General features: G+C 46.9%; 1 protein-coding gene across 1 annotated transcript in view; it reads right to left on the reverse strand.

Moving 5' to 3' along the window:
* Nucleotides 1-255: 255 nt before the first annotated feature.
* Nucleotides 256-24,144, reverse strand: part of Alk (Anaplastic lymphoma kinase) — a 120,522-nt gene continuing 96,633 nt past the window's right edge. The window contains exons 18-26 of the mRNA XM_089556813.1: nucleotides 23,046-23,165; nucleotides 21,644-21,888; nucleotides 20,903-21,069; nucleotides 13,969-14,098; nucleotides 12,223-12,320; nucleotides 10,922-11,014; nucleotides 9,354-9,540; nucleotides 6,950-7,198; nucleotides 256-5,450 (exon numbers count right to left, since the gene is read on the reverse strand). Coding sequence (XP_089412939.1) covers nucleotides 5,139-5,450; nucleotides 6,950-7,198; nucleotides 9,354-9,540; nucleotides 10,922-11,014; nucleotides 12,223-12,320; nucleotides 13,969-14,098; nucleotides 20,903-21,069; nucleotides 21,644-21,888; nucleotides 23,046-23,165 — 1,601 coding nt within the window. The 3' untranslated portion in view covers nucleotides 256-5,138. The remainder of the gene's footprint in view (nucleotides 5,451-6,949; nucleotides 7,199-9,353; nucleotides 9,541-10,921; nucleotides 11,015-12,222; nucleotides 12,321-13,968; nucleotides 14,099-20,902; nucleotides 21,070-21,643; nucleotides 21,889-23,045; nucleotides 23,166-24,144) is intronic.

Here is a 24,144-nt window from a genome sequence, read left to right on the forward strand (position 1 = left end):
TTTCAGGCTTCCAAATGGGTCCAATCGTGAAGCGAGCGATGTGGCTGGCATTGAAACACAGGAAGCCTTGCGCTCGCATTAGACGACACGCCGTTTTCAGGTCACGCCATTCGCTCACATGGTCGGTATATATATATATATATATATATATATATATATATATATATATATATATATATATATATATATATATATATATATATATATATATATATATATATATATATATATATATATATATATATATATAACCAGTGCCGCTTAAGTCCATTAATTCCTCGAACCGAAGTACCCCCCTCGTCTCTCTTGTTAACGTGTGCGTATGTGATTATGGGAGATCTGTGGTTAAGCCCGAACAGCGGCGTATAGGAACACCATTACATCGCCACGGGTGCTTTACAAACAAGATAATCGACACAGAGCGTTCGAGATCCACTGACTAGCTCAAGTCTATGTATGTACAAAACAGCGGGGCACACAACAGCAACAAAAAAAGTGAGCGCGGGACCACAAACAATCGGCGTACAAAGTGTCCAAGACCAACCACAACAATGATGAAAGCAACTACATGGACTATATACTAGCAACGCTTCGTGAAAGGCGGCTCACATCTTCACACCTACTGTATACCTTCCGGCTAGCTTACTTCAGGCTGTACAGTTTTAAACTGGCATTGCTTCTTTTAGTTTGGCACAACTCACATTCATCTTTTTCTTTTTATGTTTCCAGGGATGCGGGGACATGCTTTCTTTGCTGCTTTGTTTTATTACTGGCCGTATTTTTAAGCTGGAACATGACTTCACAGCACGTATCTCTGGTAGTGTAATCTATGCGCTGACAGATCACACACTATAGCGTGTCGGAGGCAGCGTGGACTGCAAAACACTGGTACACAAGCAAGACAACGATGTGGACCAGCGGCCGGGAATTGCTTGAAGAAGCATGTCATAGCCGATCATAAGCGATCAGGACAGTTCCATTTGACTTCACACCTCTGAGAATACTTTACAATGCTTTTCTTGCAGCCATTTGCTTAGCCGCAGTCTACGTCATTGACGTCACACTATCCTCATCGCTTCTACGCATGCCCCCGCATGCCTGGGCGTGTTTAATCCTGTGGTCATTGATGGAGTAAAAAAAGAGAAACAAAGAAGTGCACGTAGTATATGGCTTGTTCGGATCGAACCATTTGTAGCACCCGAAAAAACTCAGCACCCTGTCGATGAGGACTCTTCGCAAGACTTAGCGGCCCTGCTTGCGACAACAACTTCGCAGCGTATAAACAATTCCTCGCACATTGCGAGGTGGATATCTGGAGGACAGCTAGTATGTCCTGGAGCGTCGACAAGACCTTCTAGAGGACCACTGACAGTAGAGAGGGGTGGGGTGATATCACTGTCTACACACAGGATGACGTCACATGCACGTCACTCAATCTCGGGCGCTGGTGCACAAAACGATTTCGCAAAACCGGTGTTGGTACAGCGGGAGGGTGGCTATCTGAATCCCCACGGGAGACGCGTGAAAAGAGGAACCCGCACATTGGCAGCAACTCCGAAGGAAATGGTTCGACGGTTCGTCCAAGACCAAGAGCTGTATATCAACTGCAGCTGCGAACTGTGCGAGGGGTTCGGAATACTCGACATGGGTGACGATTTGAGTGTCGTGGGTGCAGACTGTGCCGACACATGAAGGTCATGTGTGAAGACGAGACATCAATACACAACAGGTTCTACGTATTGGGACCGTTGCATTTCTCGCGCGTTTCGACGCTGCATCACGTGGAGGGTTATATGCTCAATAGCATCACACGCACTCCTAAAGACTTCAGGGGTCGTTTTTTGAATGTGACTTTGAAAAGCTCCCTCACGGAGATATTTCTATCTTCATATTCTCCACGAGGACATGACCTGTTTGTGGCTTAGCTTACTGGAACCGTTAAAAGCCTGTCGTGATGGGATCATGCTTTTTTTTTTTTTTTCTTGCATCTCAGTCGGAGCCAATGAAAAAAAAAAAGAAAGATATTCAGGTGAAATTCGTTACTCAGAGGCGGGAACACAAAGCACCAATGTTGTTGGCACTAGCAAAAACGCTACTCTGTGTAGGTTTTAGCAAGTTAAGGACCTGTTTTTGTTTTCCTTGGTTAACTTTTTAAAAAGAAACAGCACGACAATGTGCGCATGTATGCAGCGGGACTTAAGAAAACACAGTTAACATGCTTCACACATTTCAAAAACACTGGCCTCAGAGATCCACGGCGAAACGGCCTGCGTTGAAAGGGAAAAAAATAATACAGGGTGAGACCACAGCAAAGGCGCCAGCAATTGACGGTGCATCACGCTCCAGCAGTAACTTGACTAAACCTAATGTTTTATTTTCAGTTATGTTCCTGATTCCGAAGGCGATTTTTCAGCCTGCGTTGGTACGCGCATTGCTGTAATCGCCTACACTCGTTAGAAATCTTTCCAACCCGAAAAACTGACCGGAAGAAATAGGTGGACTCTCCTTCGGCACGGGAATGTAATTCATAAATAATCAAAGATTGCCACTTGAGAACTGTATGGAGTGTTTAGTGCCCAATGCGTGGATATAAGACTTACCTCACCGCCTTTTATTCTGCGACATTTCTTTATCTCAACCTATTGCATTCATGTTCCGCATGACATCTCTGATGTCACGCCTCTGCGAGGCCGATTACTTACTCCCAAAGCGATATACTCTTAAAACTTAATATGGGGAGGGCAATTAAAAAAAGATCACTTGCTGAATTCAGAAGAATTGATTCACATGCCTTGCATTCATGGCGCCTTTGCTGTGACTTCTCTGAGCAGCAACGTACGGAACTCACCGAATCAGAACAGCTGAACAACAAAACGCAGAAGATGGGAATGAACAGCTCACCTAACGGCTCTTACGCTAAGCCTACAGATAAAATGACGTCACCGATACGCACATGAGTCTCGGCGGCGGTAGTCTCCGTCGCAAGTGACTAGCATTATGGTAAAGCTTTCTCAACGTACGTGAGTTAAACATCAGGTACTATGGACTTTCACTTCGTGCCATCAACTGGCTAGCACAGTAACAGAGGACGAGTAAACACATAACGTAACAAATAATAACGAGAGGCTATCTCCCTTTCTCACTTGTGAAGGAGAATAGGAGAGAGTGTGTTGTGATGGGGCTACACTTGAGAAGCTGCTCAAAATCGCGCTCTTAAGTGGAGTCGTGTAAGACAAACACTCGTCTCAGCGAAAGTCGGGTAAAGAGCTTTAACATTCTAGCTTCTCTCTTTACCAGGAACGTTGTCGTTTGCAAGAAGAAACTAAGGAGTCGCGTCGGAAACCCTGAGATCAAAAAACGAGTGTCGTTGAAAGGAACACAACTATCAGCGACACAAGCTGGGACTAAGGGCGTTCAATGACCGAACTTTGAAGCGCAGGCCTGTCCAGCTAATGAGAGGACGTTCATTTGAATCACAACGGAATCAAAGGAAGTATCTGTGTCTTTTTCCTCATTGATTCACCGGAAACCACATTAACTTTAAGTTATCATTATGTCATTGTTTTGCCCGAAAGCATTGTTTGCTTACCCAAACAAATATCTACGCCAGCGCAGACCCAGGAGTTCATGGCAAGATCCGCTGTGATTTCGCGGGCATGTTCGGACAGACTAGATTGTTACTTTTCCTCAAAGTAACAAGTTACGAGGAACCATCTTTTCGACCTCAGTGTGAGTCTTCAAAGGAACCTAATCAGAGCGAGTGGCACCAGAACTACACCAGTGCTGTCCTGGCTGCCCCAATGAACTCACAAGTGGGCCTGCCATTGCACAGTGTGGCTGAATACACGCGGTACAAGTGCATAAAGCGAGCCAAATGTGACGGCAGATCACGTAATCTTTACACGACTGCGCGACTCAAAACCACACTGGCGCCTTCCAGCATTCTTGCGAAGCGTGGTTCGCGACGTCTTTCAGTTCATCACTGTGAAGCGACCAGTGTAATGGCATTCAGCGGTCGAACATTGTGCGAGTGAACATTCTCCAAGCGACACATTATATGAAGCGAAACCCAAGCTCACTTGATCACAAGGAAAGTTTCGGGGGCCCTACACATAGGTATGTACACCGATGAACATTGAGAGCATACCTGTTCTAGTCAATAAAGGACATTACGCAGGGGTTCACCGATGCGACTTTGATGTGCATTTGGCCCGCAGTGTTACAAAAACGAGCGTTTCCTACCCTTCACATGCCCTCTCCGTTCTTTTTTTTCGTGCTTGGCTTAGTAAGCTGCACGGTACAAATGGCATGGCTCTTTACAGTTGCGTTTGCGTGACACTGTTGACACGGAACACCACATGTGAAGCTAACCTCAGCTTGTCATTAGACTCTTACGCCGACTTTAAACCCGGCAGCACTTCATTCACAACTTCAAGTCTTCAACAACTAAAGCGAGCACCATGTCAGCATACGTAGCTCTTCCAACTCTAAAAGAGCAATGTTCGCGCTCTGAGGCATTAGGTACATCACACAAGAGCGCTTGGTCTTCGAACAGTCCAATACACATTGATGACATACCATTGGTGCGAGAAGCATTGAATCATCGACAACTCACAACAGCACTCAAACGATCGTTCATCAGTGCTCTAGCTTTTTCCTTCACGCATGCATGAGACAGTGGCTGGCCTATTGAAACCCTACCGTCTGGACGAGCAAGGTATACCTGCTACGCAAAAATCTGAAACAAGTCCTTGCAAAGAATGACTTTCGCATGAACCATTTCACCTATGCGAAGTTCAGTGCAGGAAATGCCACCATGTGTTCGCACCAAAGCTTGAAGGATGTATGAGACGTATCCACTAGCATCGCATGAGCTATGGCATTTGGCCTTAATGTCACATGACCAACAAGTGCACGCATCCGCTGTCTGCAATCCGTACTCTAAAGCACGTGCCCTCTGCGCTGTTCCTGGCAGCGATCAGGCTCAGAGCGACGCTGCTCAGTTCCCCTAACCCCTGAAAATTCCGGCAGCATCGGCAGAGAGGTGTGTACCGTCCCCCGCCATTGAAAAGGAAGTCACAGAGACTTCCGCCAGCCTTGTTTCCATCGTGTCACACTGGTCCTTTGGAGAGACGCCACTAACAGTTGAGCGCGACGTTGGAGTACGGCTGTTTCAGTGGGGCTCGAATGGGCAGCTCGTCCGGCGGCGTCGTGGTGAAGCTGGTCTCCCACGTAGCCTGCTTCTCGTGCGTGGAGCCGTTTCCGCTGCCTTGGTTGCCGTTTCCGGCACCTCCGCCGCTGCCGAGCAGCTTGTCCATGGAATCGAGGGACGACGAAGCCGATTGGAGCTCTGTTCGCTCCGTGCTCAGCGAGTAATTCGAAGACGGCATCGGTATCAGGTAGTCCTCGGAGCCTGGGGACTGGACCTCGGACCTCTCGGACCGGTAGACCTGCGCAAGTTTCGTCACAGAGTTATAGAGTGACGTCACTGATTATGGCGAAGGACAATGGATAAGGACAGAGCCCGGTGTATCGCAGCAGCGCTGTTTTGAATGTTTGAAACAATGATAAAGCTGTCACCAAAACTCCCAAGGTCATGATACACATTCTAAGAGTTCCTGTGGAGCACGATATTGAAACATTGGTATCGCCATGCTTTTCTGCATGCTCAGGCAGTTTGTTTTATAAGACACACTTCATCCACGATCTCGGAGGCCATGGCTTACGTAGTTCTCACCTCCCTTACCGCCGAGATGTGTCGTTGGTCTATTCGCTGTTGCAATCAGTTGCCACTGGTAACTTTCCAGTATGCATGGCATGGCATTCATAGAATTCACTTGCTATACTGTCTTAGTGTTGTTGAATTCCCTCCTAGTCGAGATCAGTGCTGCGTGTTTCGTCAGCTGTAACTGTAACTCCGTCAGAACGCTGTTCCGCACCGTCTCTACTAGCACTTCGATGTTTAGTGCGATTCTTAGTTTAGTACGAATATTCGAAATAGTCGCGAATATTCCTGAAAATAATCCATTCGTATTCGGTTCATGTTTTATGGGGATTTAACGTCCCAAAGCTACTTGGGCTATGAGGGACGCCGTAGGAAAGGGCTCCGGAAATTTCGACCACCTGGAGTTCTTGAACATGCACTGACATCGCACAGTACACGGGCCGCTAGGTTTTCGCCTCCATCGAAATTCGACCGCCTCGGCCGGGATCGAACCCGCGTATTTCGGGTCAGCAGCCAAGTGCCATAACCACTGAGCCACCGCGGCGGATGTATTCGATTCTGTTATGTCACAATTAAATTCGTTTTCTACGATATTTTTGCTACCCTGTTCGTATTCGAATCTGCATTATTCGTTTTTGATTCGGTCCTGAAAAAGTGCGTTTTTCACAACCCTAAAAATGTGTCCTGCATCTTCCCTTCTTTCGGGAAATTTAGGACAGTTAGCTTTATCACGCCATCCATAGTTGCGATCATTAGTTGGCTGAAGAAAGTGCTTGTGTGAATTTCGCGGAGATCGTGTGCATGTTCCGTGTTGCGTGACGGGTGTAGTTGACTGAACACTACGCGGGTCAAGAATGCGAGCATTGTGGTTCAATCAGGACGAAGAAATGGTTGAGTTTTACTCGCTTCTAGAGAAATGATGTCTATAGCGAAGATTGGTTTATTGGGGTTTTCCGTCCCAATGCAGCTCTGGCTATGAGGGACGCCGTAGTGAAGGGCTCCGGATATTTCGACCATCTGGGGTTCTTTAACGTGCACTGACATCGCACAGCACACGGGCCTCTAGAATTTCGCCTTCATCGAAATTCAGCCGCCGCAGCCGAGATCGAACCCGCGTCTTTTGGGTCAGCAGCCGAACGCCGTAACCACTGAGCCACCGCGGCGGGGGTCTCTAGCGAAGAAACCTTGTGCGGTTGAGTATAGAAGCGAGGATCTTGCACGTACCTGCAAGCATACGTTGTCGGCGTTGGGCGGCCTCATGACGGTGGCGTCCCTCTCCATGGAGGGCGGCCGGTGGAAGACCGGAAGTGGCGCGCTGACCACATCCGGGTCCTGGATGCAGTAGCCCAGCCTCTCCAGGATGGTGCCGAACGAGGGCCGCTCCTCGGGCGTCGCGTGCCAACACTGCGTCATCACGTGGTACACAGGCCCCGGGCAGTTGGCAGGGGGCTCCAGGCGGCCGCCCGACGTCACCTGCGAGGAGAGGGAAACAAGAGTCGCACTGTATTAAGGCGAAAGCCTTTCATGGCTCATACATCTCCGTTGAAATCAAGAGGAAGAAATGGGCTTGGGCAGGGTATGTAATGCGACGGCAAGATAACCGCTGGTCCTTAAGGGTAACGGAGTGGATTCCAAGAGAAGGCAAGCGTAGCAGGGGGCGGCAGAAAGTTAGGTGAGCGGATGACAGTAAGAAGTTTGCGGGGATACAGTGGCCGCAACTGGCAAAGGACAGGGTTAATTGGAGAGACATGGGACAGGCCTTTGCCCTGCAGTTGGTGTAGTCAGGCTGCTGCTGACGATGATGATGACATCTCCGTTACATTAGAAGTAAAAGTCATGACTAGTCACAAGTAATGACTAACTAGTCATCAACCAGTCATCAGCTAATCAGTCATGACTTACTAGTCATTAAACAGTCATCAGCTAATTAGTCATGACTAGTAAGTCATTAAACACATATGACTCATTAACCAGTCATGTCTAGTCAGTCATGACTGGTTAGTCATTAACCAGTCATAGCTAGTTAGTCCTTAAACAATCATGACTAGTTAGTCATCAACTAATTGGCCTTTTGCCTCATGCAATTTAGATGGTCAAAGTGCCCCCTTAAATTTGTTTCGAGGTCCTAGTGGAACACCTTCAACGCCAATGTGTTTTTAGCGCTGGGTAGCTTGCGTAGACTGAGACATGGTGTTAGGTCATGGCTTCAATGAACACAGAGGGAAGTTCTGGTGACAACTAAAGTAAATCGTTGTGAATACTGACTTACTGTTGACAAAGAAGGAAGTAGGGGTTCTCAAATAATGAGTAGTTCTGAAGGCGTTTACTCCTCCTGGGCACCGAACAAATTTGCAATGATGACTGAAATGAGTAGTTATGAAGACACTGAAGGAAGTTGGGGTGACAACTGAAAGGAGTAGTCGTGAAGCTTTTGACTTCTTGAGACACAGAAGAGGGTAAGAGAAAAATAAAACCACGGCCACTTCGTGGTGCTTAGTACCAGAAATGTAAAAAAGAAATGTGACGACGGACACCTAAATAGAACTGAAGGAGAGTTAGTGCTGGTTAATTTATAGGTGAACACCTTTGCTTTCACTTATGCCGTGACGGGACGACTGCATACATCACGTGCCAAGTGAAAAAGTTTTGGCTGATACTGACTTCAGCATGTAGTTCAATGCTGTCTCAAGATCTAACGTTAAATGAAAAATTGAGAGCTGAGGAATGGTGTGGTAGACTTCTGTAAATAATTTTAGGCATGTGGTAACCTTTTTCTCTAACGTAATAATCCAGTGTTCATTACGTTAATAACTGCGGAATGAAGACATCCTCGCGATTTTGTTTACCTACGAGGATCTTCTGGCTAGATAAAAGCTCAGAGAAGGTGAACACATGCTTCTGCCATTTTCTTCTGGTGTCCACATCCTCAGCAAATAGCAAAGTCTAGAGTCTCTAGGCTGATGCTAACACTTCTAAGCTTTGCTTGCCTCAGTGGGTAATGAACTTTGTGCCATGCATCCTTTGCTATGGAGTAGCCTGTCATCGTACAACTTACTGATCTGTCCTCCTGGTCAGGACAGACAACGGGTTGAAATTCGCCAAGGACACATTCAGGGACACGAAGTGCAAGGCTGTCATCGCCCAACTTACTGACCTGTCCTCCCGGTCAGGACGGACAACGGGTTGAAATTCGCCAAGGACACATTCAGGGACACGAAGTGCAAGGCTGTCATCGCCCAACTTACTGACCTGTCCTCCCGGTCAGGACGGACAACGGGTTGAAATTCGCCAAGGACACATTCAGGGACACGAAGTGCAAGGCTGTCATCGCCCAACTTACTGACCTGTCCTCCCGGTCAGGACGGACAACGGGTTGAAATTCGCCAAGGACACATTCAGGGACACGAAGTGCAAGGCTGTCATCGCCCAACTTACTGACCTGTCCTCCCGGTCAGGACGGACAACGGGTCGCAATACGCTAAGGACACCTTTAGGGACATGAGGTGTAAGGCTGTCATCGCCCAACTTACTGGCCTGCCCTCCCGGTAACGACAGACAAAGGGTCAGAATTCGCCAAGGACACCTTTGGGGACATCAGGTACAACATGTACCCGATGAGTAATCTCACCAGCTGCATGACCTCCTGGTTGCCTCTGCCCGGATACGGCATGTATCCCATGGACATGACCTCCCACAGCAGCACGCCGAAGGACCACACGTCCGTCTTGCTGGTGAACATGCCGTCCAGGAAGGCCTCGGGCGGCATCCACTTGACCGGAAGCATCGCCTTGCCTCCTTTCCGGTAGTAGTCCGCCCTGTGGAAACGGCACGGGTGATTCGAGCATACTCGGCGCCAAAAAAAAAATTAGACCAGCATTTCCAGTTTACGCGACTGCCGCCAGGTTCTGCGAGGCGCTGAACATTTAATATACAGTGGAAATTTCGATTCTTGGGTTCGCTCAGCTGATTTTTCTGTATGCGCTATAAGTAGCCGATGTAAGCGTAGGAAGCATTTTAGCAGCGATGTTTTGCAGCACATGGGAAGAGTAGGCCATCGCTACCAACATATTTGTACAGCGTGTTACAACACTTCATAGTTTCCTCTCAATTTACGCGGTTTTCGCTATTTGAGGCCAACAGAGAGTGCGAGTTCGTGAATTGTAGGAATGCTGGCTTTGCTGAACGACTCATTTCTGGAGAAAAGAGCTCATATGCTGTAACTGACGCGTTCCTTATAAAACGTTTGGCAGTTGGGACAGTCACACGAGTGCTACTGTCGTCTTTTGGCACAGTGTGATAATAGAAACTGCTTACGAGAACAATCCTGTTGCACCTTCAGTGGACACTTGGTGAAGGGCTTTTGAAGACCATGAGTCGTACACGCTGTGAGCGCTTGCGGACGCACAAGTTGGTTTATTGTGTTTTCAGAATAGTGACATCATGTGCATGCCCAGTTCTGTGTTGATCGCAGGTAAGACAAATGTACCTGAGACAGCATTCTGCCCGAACTGCAGACAGTGTCTCGCTGTACGTCCGAGCAAAGAAGCTTCATTCTCCTCCACTATTTCTCTGCGGCGGTTTCTTATTGTTTCTTGTGCTCAGGAACAAGAAGCGCATCCTGCGCAATAGATTCAAATTGATTGTTGACTGCACCAATAGCTTCTGCGAATTTCCGCTGCGCGTAGACTGTGATTCCAAGCGCAGTAGGCGAGCACCACAAAAGTTCCTTTCAGAAGGCATGCCTCACTTGTTCTACATGGCGAGTTTTGTACTTTTCAAAACGCTTGCTAGTTTTGAGGGCGTTTGTACTCGACAAAATCATGGATGTGTTTCATAGGTCCTGAATTCGACCTTTCCGAGTTCCGACAAGCGACTTCACGTTTGCAACGGTAACAGGCGCATATAGCTAGGAGCTCGTTTACGCCGCAAAAACTTTCGTACCGTACTCTGTTACAATTTCTACAGCTCCTGTCACTGAAGGTGCATATGTATCTTGAGAGTGTTTTCTAAACAGCCACTTCGTTCCCTAATGTGTTTGATACATCACTCCCCAGATTCCACTGAAGAGTAAAACTGCACCTGGAAAGTGTAGGACGCAGAAATTTCGGGAAAGCAGAACAACGGGAACTTCTCTGCGAAAGCATAGTTTGAGCGCTCCGGGCGGAAAAGGCAAGAACGCATAGTTGAACATCTCACCGATAGATGTCTCTGGCCATGCCAAAGTCGGCGATTTTGACCACCCTCCCTGGTCCCTTGGTTGTGAGCAAGCAGTTGCGTGCGGCTATGTCTCTATTAAATACAAAACAAAAGCAGAAAGAGCAGACCGTTACTTTTTTTCCTTCGTGGCCTCTCGCGTTCCATCGACAGGAACGATTTTGTCATGTATTCCTAATTTCTCGTTTCCTGCACGAGGCGGAAGGGTGCAATCTGCGTTTTATAACCAGTAGCTCAAAAAAAAAAAAAAACATGCAGTATCTTTGCTACCAAGCTCATTCAATAGGGGAAATAGTCTCCGAGGACCTCCCCTTACGAAAATTTCTGTAGACACACTATAGACTGTCTATAAACCTTTGTTTATAAAGTCTACAGACTTTCTATCAACAAATCCTATAGACTGGTTCATAGGCGATACAAATCCTATAAATAGCCTATAGACAATCTATAGAATTATCGCTGTACACTTACAGTGAACTTTTATCTTTAGACAGTCTATAGACAATTATTAGACGAAAGGAAGTATCTGTTGTAAAGCAATAGAGTCTATAAGTCTGTGGACAGTCTATAGACAATTTTGATAATGGTCTAGACGTTGTCAGTGAATGTGCTGAGAGTATCTAGTTTCTTGAATTACCTCGGGGCGTGGACCTGCTCACTCAATGTACACACAGCACCAGAGTAAGCATTTACAAAACCAAATTAAGCCATATTAACCTTAGACAGCGCCATTAGGTTAATCCCTCCAGTACAAATTTTTTTTCAGATAACCTATAGACTGTTCATAGACTTGTTTACAAAGTCTGTACACTCTCTGCAGACAAATCCTAGAGAACAGTCCATAGACAATCTATAGACTTATGGCCATACACTTTTAGTTGACTTTCGTCTATAGACAGTCTATAGACTAAGAATAGAAAAAATAAATATCTTATGAAGGCACTAGAGTCTATAAGAAGTCTATAGACTGCCTGTAGACCATTTTTGTAAAAGCTGGACCTTTGCATTTGAAGTTGTTAATCTGCTATCAACAACTGTTTAAATAGCTGTTTGTGTCGTAATTATTGGGGCCGTTGTATTAGGCACCTTTACGAACCTCGTTCGTGTAGCGGACGTACAGATGCTAGAACTAGCATAATAGGACATAGTTAATAAGACACTGTCGTTGTGGGTGACACTGCACGGAGTACTATAGGGAACACATGCCTGCATGAGTAGGAACACAAATAAAAACTCAATTACTTCTTCTTTAGTCGCAAAAGAAACAGAAGTGGAGGCCACACCTGTGGATGAAATGCTTGTCTTCCAGGTACTGACAACCTTTCGCCACGTCGATGGCTAGCTTCAGGAGATCCGTCATTGTGAGACTCGGTGGGACATTCTGTAGGAAATGAAAACGTTATTGATTCGCCCAGCGAGTTCCGTGGCTTGTAAACGATCATGCCAAACAATTCTGGATAAAGGAATTTTTAATAGGAAAAACTTTATGAACGAATTTTTTGTATATTTTGTATTTTTTGTATATCTCTATAAACGTGAACAGTCCGCAAATCTCCCATCCGCAGGCTTGTATTTTTTTTTTGCTACTAACTCCTTTGCTTTCGTCAAAAGCCTTACCCATCGGTTTTCTACGGAAGTCGTAACTGTTCGATGTGAGAGATGGAAACACTACAAAAGAATGATTTTGCTGCACATCGAAGAGAATAAACCATTGCCTTCAATATTTACATTACAGTACCTTACAAGGATTCGATAATCAAAATATTTTTGAATATTTTACGTCATTCGTTACTGCACGTAGGAAAGTAGCATAAGTGATAAAAAATAACAGCAACCACAAGTGATACGTTACAGACTCGATGAGGTTTCTTTATGTTGCTTGCCTGCGACAAACGTAGACGCCCCGGTGACAACCAAGCTTACATCGCAGGAAGCTTTCAGTTTAGAAAGGTGGTTTACCCAATACAGTGTTTGCAGAAAAAGGAAAATGAATGGCGAGCATGCTTGTGATAATGCTGCGGCAAATTAGCGCCATATGTAACATTTACCACACTCGAAAATATGCAACCCGTGCTGGATGTCCGTGCGGGATCCTGACACCGCCCCGCGAGTCACAGTCAGCTAAAGGAGCGCAAAATGACTGCGAACACAAACAAGCCCATCCCAGGAACTTTCGCATGTTTGGGAAAGTTAGCGTGAGGCGCAAGGTACGGTTTGTGGGCACGGGGCGGCCACGTGACCGCACCCCCGTTGATTGTCACTCCCTGCAGGGTACCCGTCCTGCAACCCTCCTTCCGGTCACACCGAGCTTCACGGAAGCTTTTTGACTACAACTAATACGACGACGACAACGATGCCTACAAACACGCTGTGCCCGGGAAACTTCAAAGTAACAGCTAGCGCTGTCAACAATCCTATGGGCTAGCCGGTGCTACGCCTTGATTAGGCTACTTCATGAAATGCCGCAGGGCATTCATTTATCTATAAAGCACCTTCTTTTTACGCTTCTGTCGACGGAGCTCCGATGGAAGACTATGTAATCCTCGGAGCTACCATCTGTGCCTGTAAATACGTAGGTACTCCTGCGTTATGCATACTACCAGTATTGGTGGGGTGGGCTGCCAGTGAAGCACGCGAATCAGAGCCGTAGCTGTATAAGGGACGTTGGCCGGTTTAATGGTGTTTGGCGACTGTACAGGGACGTCAGGTACACTTTTGCTCAGGATAAACACAGGTGCAGAGGACTGGCCAGCCTGCACAGGCGCGCACCTGTAGACCACAATTGGCGGACCAATAGACAAAAATCCGCGGGGTACGGAAAGCTGGGTAGCGTGAGGCCACACAGATGAAGGCAGAATGTAACCATATAATGCATTTTGTTCATTAAAACTGCCCGAGGCGCCCACATTGTAGCAGGCTCGAACTTAGCACACTAACGAGAACAGTATTTTGCGCGTACGATTACAGCGTGTGATGGAACTCAATGAGGCCTTCTTTCAGTAATGCACACAGGGCAAACTCCTTCTCACCGGTTTGGGCCGTGATTCCCTGAGGAAAGACTTGAGGTCTCCGCCAGGGAGCAGTTCGAGCACAATGAAGCGCGGCATCTTCTCGAAGCAGACGCCGATGAACTTCACGATGTTTGGGTGGTTGAATTTGCTGCGCAGAAACAAGGAGGGGCTAAGTGAGACTTCAGCAGTAATCGTTCTTCCAACACAAGACAAGCGCGGTACTGAGGCGGCGGCGGATTTTGTCTTTGAATCAGCTCACAAACGGCGTCAGTTAACATGGGCTCAAGGCTTACCTTAAGCCCGTGCTGTGTGGCAACATGGCCACACAAAACGTTTGCAAAGTGGCATGCATCTGCGTGAAGCAGGTATTAGCCTACCTGTGTTCAACCAGAAGCAAAGACAAACCTGCCCTTACAAAATTTTTTTGACAGTCTCTATAAAATCCATAGACTCTCTATAGACAAATCCAAGAGAACAGTCTATAGGCAACACAAATGCAATAAAGTGTATGGACAATCTATAGATTTATGACCATACACTTTTAGCAGACTTTTCTCTATAGACAGTCTATAGACTATAAATAGACAAAAAGAAACAGGTATAGCAAGGCAATCGAGTTTATAAGAAGTCTATAGACTGTCTATAGACCACTTTATGAGAATGCGCTCTGAAACTTGAAGAAAGACGATGGAAGTACAGAGGACTAGCGCAGTCCTGCGCTCGTTCTGTGCTTCTGTGCCTATATTTAAGCGCAGTTTTGTCTTCTTCACAATGTAGAACGAGCTAGCCCTACAAAAAACCGCTTTTGAACCAAGACAGCTTTTTTGTTAACAAGCCGCGATCCCAGTCGAGGGTCCGAGGGTAGTGTTCTAGAGAGAATCCCAAATTTGCACTTTTGCTCCCAAGCCCCAGTAGATCTACATTACCATGACTGCCGAAATGTGTGTTGAGAAAACCGGTATGGTTTTGGACGTAAAGCAACGCGCGCTGTATTGAATGGCTTACTGTTGCGAGGATGATTTTAGCGAATGCTCTACTAATGCGATGATTTGAAATTAGGTTCGGACTGAAATGTCTGCACGCGTGAGAAATGTGCTTTAAGTGCAACCGTTAGGCTTGGGCCGCCCAGGCATAATCGAGGAAGCTACGAGCTCTACGAGGAGATGACTATGCGCAGAAGTCATGGTCAGCCGTGAGTGGTTATCGATTGCGCTTTGGTCAAGACAGATCACAACAGCTGTTACTCTCTCACTTGTGAGACATCTTCGTGTACTGCCTCAAGTCGGAAATGCGGAATAAAGCGAAGTTCTAGACGTGCACTGTTTTCTGGGCTTAAATAAACGAATGCGCTTTCAGGCACGCATTTCATTTCTGCAACTTATATCTTCTTTTTTTTTTTTTTAATGTGGGGCGGCTGTTTCGAATGGCTGGCTTCCACTTCTTTTTGTCCTCAACTGTATCGCCAGACAAATTTTTCTCCCTGAAATCCATTAGGATAAGTTCTCTCGTCCTTTGTTAATGATTCAATGGAAAGGCCGTAAAACTGTGCTCGAGGATGTATTTTTCGTCATTCCTGTAAAAGCCCCAAAAGAGACTGACTGCGTTTCAAAAGAAACAAGTAAACAAACTGTAACAGGGGCTTCGGTGAGCGCTTAGGTCAATGGAGAAAACACAGTCCGTGGTCGGTCGGGCTGAGCAGGCTTTCACTCTGAGCGATGGCGGTGCGGTTAGGCTAATGGCAGTGCCATATTATTCTTCCCAAAGCAAATACACAAATCAATTTTTCAATCATTTTCGTGCCCTCTTTGCTTCGATGTCCATAATTAACCCTTTTTCCCGATATATCCGCAGTCACTCTTCCTCACATGACTAAGTTAACGGAGCCCCGTCTCCTATAGCTTCACTTTATGCTTGCTACCTTAACCGTGTCCAGTTATGATCACCCAAAATCGATCCTTCCTTGTCACTCTACACACTCTTCTAAGCAATCTCACCTCAGTCACTTCCGTCCTAATGGCGTTATTTCGATTCAGAGTTGATGCATATGCATCGCATACATCGTTCGCATACATCATGCGGTTCTCAGCACCATCCTTTAAGCTTGCACGCTGTTGTCACATAGCGCTCCTGACATTCCTCTCAAGTTTTTCCACCCCACTTGTATTCTTCATCCAACTTGTATCCCATGTACGCTGTCTCTTGACGGCGCCTGAATTTCCCACAGTATCTTTCTTCGGACTACACACCCGGTGGGCGCTGAAACTCCCTTGGACGTCCTGTGGACGTTTAGGACGTCCATGGGACGTCCAAGGGAGTTTAAGGGCTCATTGGGACTAAAAGCATGCGGCGCACTAGTCTTAGTGACTGTCGTTCAAGCTCACGTTTTTGTGCACGAGTCATCATCATCATCATCAGCCTGACTACACCCACTGCAGGGCAAAGGCCTCTCCCATGCCTCTCCAATTAACCCTGTCCCTTGCCAGCTGCGGCCACCGTATCCCCGCAGACTTCCTAATCTCATCCGCCCATCTAACTTTCTGCCGCCTTCAGCTACGTTTGCCTTCTCGTAGAATCCACTCCGAGTAGCTAGACTGAAAGCAGCGCAGTAGACAGGGGCGGTGACCACATTATACGAGCGCTGTGTTGCGAGGTCATCATCTCTCGTCTGCTGCACTGTATTAAATCTTGTCATGGTGAGCCATATGTTCCAAGTCAATGCTCTGTAAGAGTACTGCGAGTGAATGGTAAGGTTTTAAATACCATGTCAGGCTCGACAGAACCAGACCCATTCCGCGCCCTACGAAATTCCTGTTTCACAAGTGTATTCGAAGTATGGTTTGTGCCTTTCGATAGTTTGATAATACTTGTCGTGAAGCGTCTGCGTAAAGCTATAGGAGAGTATATGCATATGAAAAATCTCCGTTTGCGGACTAGGGCGATCGCACGCTGCCAAAGCGTTGAATAGGAGCCACAAGTTCCTATTAGAAAAGAGCTTAGTACACCAACCTCCGGACATAACCTGTAACTTGTTGCCGAAGCTTATGCTGAAATCATTTCGTCCATTTTTATTTCCAAAGGCAAATCTACTCGCTTTCTTTTCATTCCGTCGCGTATGACAAGATGACGTGGCTGACGCAGCGTTCTGCTATTGAAGTTCCTAAAAACTGCCTTTATGCCTCAAAACATTGCTTGCTTTACATTCATAAGACGTGCGCGTCAGTAAGTTTGCTACCACAGTGAAGTTCCACTTGAACTAGCTTCTGGGTGCCTTAAGAAATTGTGCACTGAATTAGGATCAACACTCAGCCATACATTTTGACGATTTGAAGCAAGTTTTAAGCGTTTAAATGTTCTTGGGGACAGTTATGTAATAACAGACATTCCACCCATGTATTGTGCCCTTGGTTATTTTGATATAATGCACTAATATTCAGCTGAACTTTTGTATTCAGCATTGCCCACTTCGTAAATTGGCCGCATTTGTCTGTGCCTTTATGCACCTTATTTTTGTGCGTCTGCTGGTGGGATAAAGCCTTAAACTGCTATCTACATGTTAGCGAGTAGCGTATTCCTTACTGAATTTCTTGAGTCACTTTTTAAGGAAAATGGTTCTTTCTCGACTTGCTTCTGAAACTGACAGGGAGACAAATGCTCTAGCCTACAAACTTGGCTGCTGCTCAAGTTGCGTATCCACGTCAGACTAACGTAGACATGTAATCTTAGAGCTTAAAGAGTGAACGAATGGCGGTGCGAAGTTTCGCAAGCTACGCCAGTTTCAGAATTGCAGTGTCCGAAGTTTCGTGCGCGAAAATTGCTGCATGTCTTTCTCTACGAAGAATTCTGACTTAGAAGTGGTACGTTAATCCTTACCATAATGTTCATTGAACTGAAATATTGCAGTGTCCTGAAATTCGTTGAGCTGAAACACATTTGCATTATATTCGAAGTAATTTCGGTGATACACTTCGCAGAAGTTCATTTAACTGAAAAGTTTATTCAACTGACGTTTGTTTAGGTAGTATTTCACTGCATACATTGAAGACACATGAAGAAAACTAATGAATATTTGTTCTCATTAAACGTAGATTTTTTTTACCTTTCTGTGTATGTTAACCGTTTGCAAGGCTGCAAAAGAAGAACATATTCCTGAGAACATTTAATTAAAATTTTTTCCCGCCACTCGGCTCTAACTCGTGACGACTACGCCGCGAAGCATCGGTTGCCGCACTTTTAAAGTGAATACCGGTGTAGCATAGCCTCTTTGATCCGAGGCAGAGAATTCGATGTCACAGCATGCAGTTTAGTTGCGAAGTCGGCCGGTGATGGCGACACTAGTATATTGTGTTTGTTTTATGATTTCAAGCCTATAAAAGCTCCGTTTTCGGTAAGAGTGGTGTCTTTGACTTTAGAATGCCATAGTTTGCCAATAGAGAGATATTGCATAGCGTGATCCGTGATCCGCTACCGTGATCAGCAGGCGCGTACGCAGCTGTCGGGCACGTGGCGCCATCTGTCGCCCTCAGGGCGTACTGCGCACGCTCAGTGGCGTCTCGCGGAAGCGGATCACGGTAGCGGATCGTGCTTGAAGAATCGACATAGATGCACGAGTTCTTCTTCGGCCCCTCTCTACTGCGTGAAAGCGTGTTGGACCGTTTGGAGTGGTCATAAAAATTTGCCGTTCTTTCAAATAATGCCCAATCCATTTGTATAGCTTTCCTCCAAGGCCAAGACTGGCAAAGGCGGCGAGTATTGCATGGTGAAAGACAGAGTCAAAGGCGGCCTTGATGTCTAGGGAAACGGCTGTCGGGATGTACCACAGGGAGCGGTGCTCAGCCCTCTCCTGTTCAATATTGCCCTTATACACATAAGAAGAAACCTTCCGCGAGGGGTCCGTATAACAATTTATGCTGATGATATCTGCATCTGGACCGCATCACGTTCGCGCTATATCACCCAGCAACGTCTACAGAGAGCGCTATTGCACATTTCGATGTACCTGACTTCCAGAGGTCTTCGTCTCTCGCCAGAAAAGAGTGTTGCAATGGCGTTTACAAGAAAAATGATGACCCGATATCCGCTGCTCCTAGGCGGACGATCATTACCATATGTACAATCTCAGCGATTCCTGGGTGTTGTAATCGACTATAATCTGTCATGGACACCTCAGATCAAAAAACTCCGCGAGAGGATCACTGCAGCATCGCAAGTGTTTAGGTTCATGGCGGGAACAAGGTGGGGTAGCAACGGCCGATCAATGCTTCTGCTTGAAAAAGCCTACGTTGAAGGAACCTTGCGCTACTGTCTACCAGTGTTTCAAAGATTATCTACATCAAGCAATAAGTATCTCGTTGCCGCACGGAACAACTGCCTGCGAATATGCCTTGGCCTCCCAAAGGGTTCCTCTGCATCAGGAACAGTAGCGGAGGCAGGATGTCTCCCACTAGAGGTGATTGCCGCCCAGGAAACTATGCGTACCCATCTCCGCCATGTTCTTCAAGGGAAGAAGCACTTCCTGCACCGTGTCCACCTAACTCACAGCAACTCTAGCTTTGGCCAGGCAGTGCAGCTCCTGCCCATCCCTACTATTAATCAGCCACAGAAACTACTACCTCTGACCTTTCCTCCATGGACACTCTCTCCTCTAAAGGTGAAGAAGTTTGTTCCAGGTGTGAATGCAAAGAGCCGCATGCCACAGGCAGCTCTTCTGCAAACTACTCTCACCTACTTAACGGAGGAATATAGGCAGCACACCCATATCTTCACCGATGGCTCAACTACTAAAGAAACCTCTTCATGTGGCCTTTATGTGCCCTCAATAGGCCATGCCCTTTCTTACCGGCTGCAGCGGAGGACATCCTCTACGACAGCTGAGCTTCACGGCATTAAGGAAGCTGTTTCTTACATCCTGCGCCGTACCGCCGACCGTTGGGTTATCTTCACCGATTCGAAAGCATCTCTTCAGATCCTGGCCAACCTGCTGAAGAAAACGAACCACCAGCCAGTTTCCCTGGACATCGGATATCTACATCATTTAGCTATTGCCGCAGGCCACTGCATAACATTTCAGTGGGTACCTGCTCACTGTGGCATTCAGGCTAATGAAAAAGCAGATGAAGCGGCCCGTAAGGGCCACCAACATCGGAGATACATTAGAACTTTTTTTACGAAATCTGATGCGTCCCAGGTGGCCAAAAGTTTTGCTTCCGAAGAAATGTATCGGCTTTGGAGTTTGCCGACATATCAGTACCAATTTCTTCACTCAATCGACCCACATCTTAGATCAAGACTCTCACCCAGAATTCCTCGACATCTGGAAACACTTTATCATCGACTTCGTCTTAATGCTGCATATACAAACGGCTTACGATACCGTTTTAGACAAATGGACAGTCCGCACTGTGACAACTGTGCCGCGATAGAAACTGTGGAGCATATCTTGCTTGAGTGCCCTGCATATGCCAACGAGCGTGCGTACTATGAACATTGCATGCAGAAGCTCTGCTCAGTGCCCCTTACAATGGACAAAGTTTTAGGTCCCTTAGCCTGCCTTAGGCAACAGAGACTTGCAATGACTTTTCTATTCACATATTTAAAAGACATTGGCCATCTTGATAAGCTTTAAACTCACTTGCACGTCACCTTCATGCATTCTTCATGCAGTGAACTTCGTCAGCCCATTTGACGGACTATGCACTCCATCACTCCATAGATTACATCAATTCTCGCCATTGCATCCTTAGTACCCATTTCATGGCCGCATTTTATCTTCCTTTTTTTTTACCTCTTCCACTCTGCTCTCCTTCTGTCTTTATCTCCCAAATTCCCCTCCCTACGCAGAGTAGCATGCCAGCGATTTTTAAGCGCCGGCTAAATTCTCTGCTCTTCATTAAAGAGTCTCTCTCTCTCTTTCTTCTTCGGCCCAGTTGTAAGCACGAAGCACTTCCCGCCATACCTCATGATGCAGGCCTCTGTGACGAAGTCCTTCTCCGATTCGGGAGAGGAGAGCTCCGGCAGAGTCTTGACGGCCACGGGCACCTCTGCCACGGGAGAGGGCGGCACCTGTCCAGCCTCGCCGGAAGTCGGAGAAGTGGGCGGATTGGTGGTGGGCAGCAGGAAGCCCTGCGGAAGTGACGTCGTGTCAGTGAAGTGCCTGAGATGACGTAAGCGAATCCTGCTTTAGCAGCGCATGGAAAGAGAAACTCGGCTTTCCTTTCAAAATCAGAAAAAGTGCGTTCCAAATCGGAAACATACCTAGGCACGCGCTCGGAAGTAGCATAAAACATCTTGAAATATGAAAAATCAAAGAGTTGTTTATGAAATCCAATTTGGATTACGCCACATTAGCAGCATATTCTGACATGGTAAAGGCACGTGAAAGAAAAAAAACCGACACACGAGAAAGGGTACAGGTTTCGCGCAACTTCACCATGTCAGAAGTAATTCCCTAGCTAGCCTGACAACATGTTCTACTTAAGTATACTTAAGTAAGGAATACAATCAATGATTACTATCCCACAGGCGGCGGTTAAGCTAGTTCTTTTTTTTTTTACTCCCGAACCATGTTTTGTACCAAAACCCACTGGTGGCGTAAATGGTCTTAGTGGAACCACAGGTGCGCATGGATTCTATGAAACTTTTACACGGTGCAGTATACAAGAAAGAAGAGTGATAAGAAAGAGAGATGGCGGGGTACCTGGTAGACCTCGCCGAAGGCTCCCTGTCCCAGTGCCTTGACGAGAGTGAGGGTCTCCCTGGGGATGTCGGTGAGGTCCTGCAGCGTGCAGGTGGAGCCTCCGAACTCGTAGTTCGGGTTGAACTCTGTCACCATGCCGGTGGCCTGCCGAAGCCTGCTCAGCTGCACCTCGGGGTTGTTGCCGCCGAGAGGCTCCGGGCTCAGCGAAGAAGGCAGCTTCTTGCGCGAACCGGGACACCGGGGGACTGGGCGCAGAGGCAGCAGTTCACAAAGGGTGGCTCAGCTTGACTTCACAGGCCTGACACAGATGCTGGCAACACACTTTACTTTTCTTTTCCTCGCGAGTAGAAAGACATCTAGCTGAGTAAATTAGCAAACATTCGTAGTGGAAAAGCTGAGAAAAATGATGAACTGGAATCTGAAACTATGGAATATGATATAAACCAATAGCCGACAGTCACTGAAACAAAAAAAAGTGCAGGGGAATGTGTATGTGCGTGCGTGTGTGTGCGTGTGTGTGTTAGTACGTGCGCGTGTGTGTGGGGGGAGAAGCCGTAATAGAACACTTCCGGTTATGTAGCGGTGTGAGAACTTTACGTTCCATCGCAGGCCAGAAACGCCAAATTGTATGAAAAACACAAGAATTAAGTAGATAGGACAAGGCATTTCATTCGTCGGTGCTGTTCGACAATCTCGCAACTCTGCCCACAACGAAGCAAGTGTACCAACTGAACCAGTTTCCTATCATGTAAATGCATAGATCCCCAGGCCACCCTTTCTGCCCTTTACGGTAAATAAAGTTTTGTTTCTATATTTCAAACATGCTCTGCGGTGATGGAAAAACAATTCACCTTATCAGCATTCGGTGATGGGCGTTACGATTCGGATGGGGGCAGCTTTTGTAGAGAGCTTTTCGCTGTTAACTTCACACTTTAAATAGTCGAGCTGTTAATGCCGGCTATATGAGAGAGTTTCTTGGTGCATAGGGCGATAGTGGCTCGTGTCCTAATTTCCCTCCTGTAAGTTCTTCCACGAACACGAAGCAGCTAGCAAAGCCACAACACACAGTGCAGAAGGCATCCTCCAGCTAAGTGTTCGGCTGTCCCCAGGGTTATTTATACGCTTGAAAAAGTCTCAGTCGTTTAATGACTAAACCGTTAGGGTTTGGTCAAAGACCAACAGTCATCTTTTTCAAGCGTCTGATTCTTAAGAAAGCCGGGCACGTGGCTGGGGAATGCTTGCAGCCAATAGGAGACAGGTTTGTGTCCTGTGTCCTGGGGTCCAAACTATACGTGACCCGCTAACCACTCCGCATGCCCACCGATACGCTTTGTCACCATTTAGAACGGATTAGCAAAGTGAGGTTGACGCACACCATGTTGGTGGTCCTGCCTACACTCACATCCAACGACAAAGAAGAGGATGACGGCCACTGTCACCAGGATGCAGAGGATGATGACCACCAGGTGGTGCGTGGGCAGCAGCTTGTAGTCGCCGTTGGTCCTGGCATCTCCGGATGCAGCTGCGACACGAAGACACGCACAACGACAGTGTTAAACGTATGGAAAAAGATCAGCCCTGTTTCTATTGTCTTCACGAGCTTTCACGCGATAGCGTTAGGGCTTTTGTTCTGCAGAAAATCCGCCATGGTCGGCGTTGTGAACGAAAAAACCCGAGACAACCAGATGGGTCACCTAGATCACGTGACCTTGCGGTGTCACATGGGGTCGCACAAGCCCCACAGGTGGCAGCACCTGCCATCGCAGGGCAGTGGCGCATCGCTTAACCTTAGCTGCACCACTGCGCAAGGAGTGATGACTTCCAGGGAGCTATGAGTGTATAAAGTCGAGAAAGATCAATTCCGCCTATATGGGCACTAATTATTGCGTTGTACCGTTAAGGCGGAGCTTCACTGTCCCCTTTCATTTTTTTTGTTGTTGCTGGGCTTGTTTAATTATGAATTTTCCCTTCGAGGCAGGCTATCAGCGCAATATGTGGGAGCCAGGCTCTCCTGTGCAGGCGACACTCGGAGCTCTTGTGGAGGTATTACGGGACTGAGCTTTCGTTATGAAACATCGTTAATTTGTAACCCATCTTGCTCTGTCTTGCTCATGTGATAAAGTCTTTCCTTGAAGACGGCTTCATTGTTTTCCCACTAGCTTTCGTCCCAGGGTCACAGTACTTGGAGTTTTACTCTAGTACATCGTTACTGCTCTACAGCAAAATCTGTTGTACGGAGCCCTAACCGCGGGAATTCACAGCCTACAGTCGACATCCAGTCACACGACCGGTCATGTCACGTCACGTCGCGTCACGTCACAGTCATAGATTTACGGCCACGCGATCATGAGCCAGTCCATTCGTGGTGATAGACCAGGTTTGCACGAAATGTGTAGGTCTTATATGGCTCAGGAGTCAATAAAAACCGCCAGCAGCATGGCGACAGCTTTCGCCGAGTTAAGCGCGTTGCAATACACAGCGTGAAGAGTTGGAAAATTTTT

The sequence above is a fragment of the Amblyomma mixtum genome, chromosome 8 (genome assembly GCF_055824585.1).
Source record: "Amblyomma mixtum isolate Tamu chromosome 8, ASM5582458v1, whole genome shotgun sequence".
Classification (NCBI taxonomy): domain Eukaryota; kingdom Metazoa; phylum Arthropoda; class Arachnida; order Ixodida; family Ixodidae; genus Amblyomma; species Amblyomma mixtum.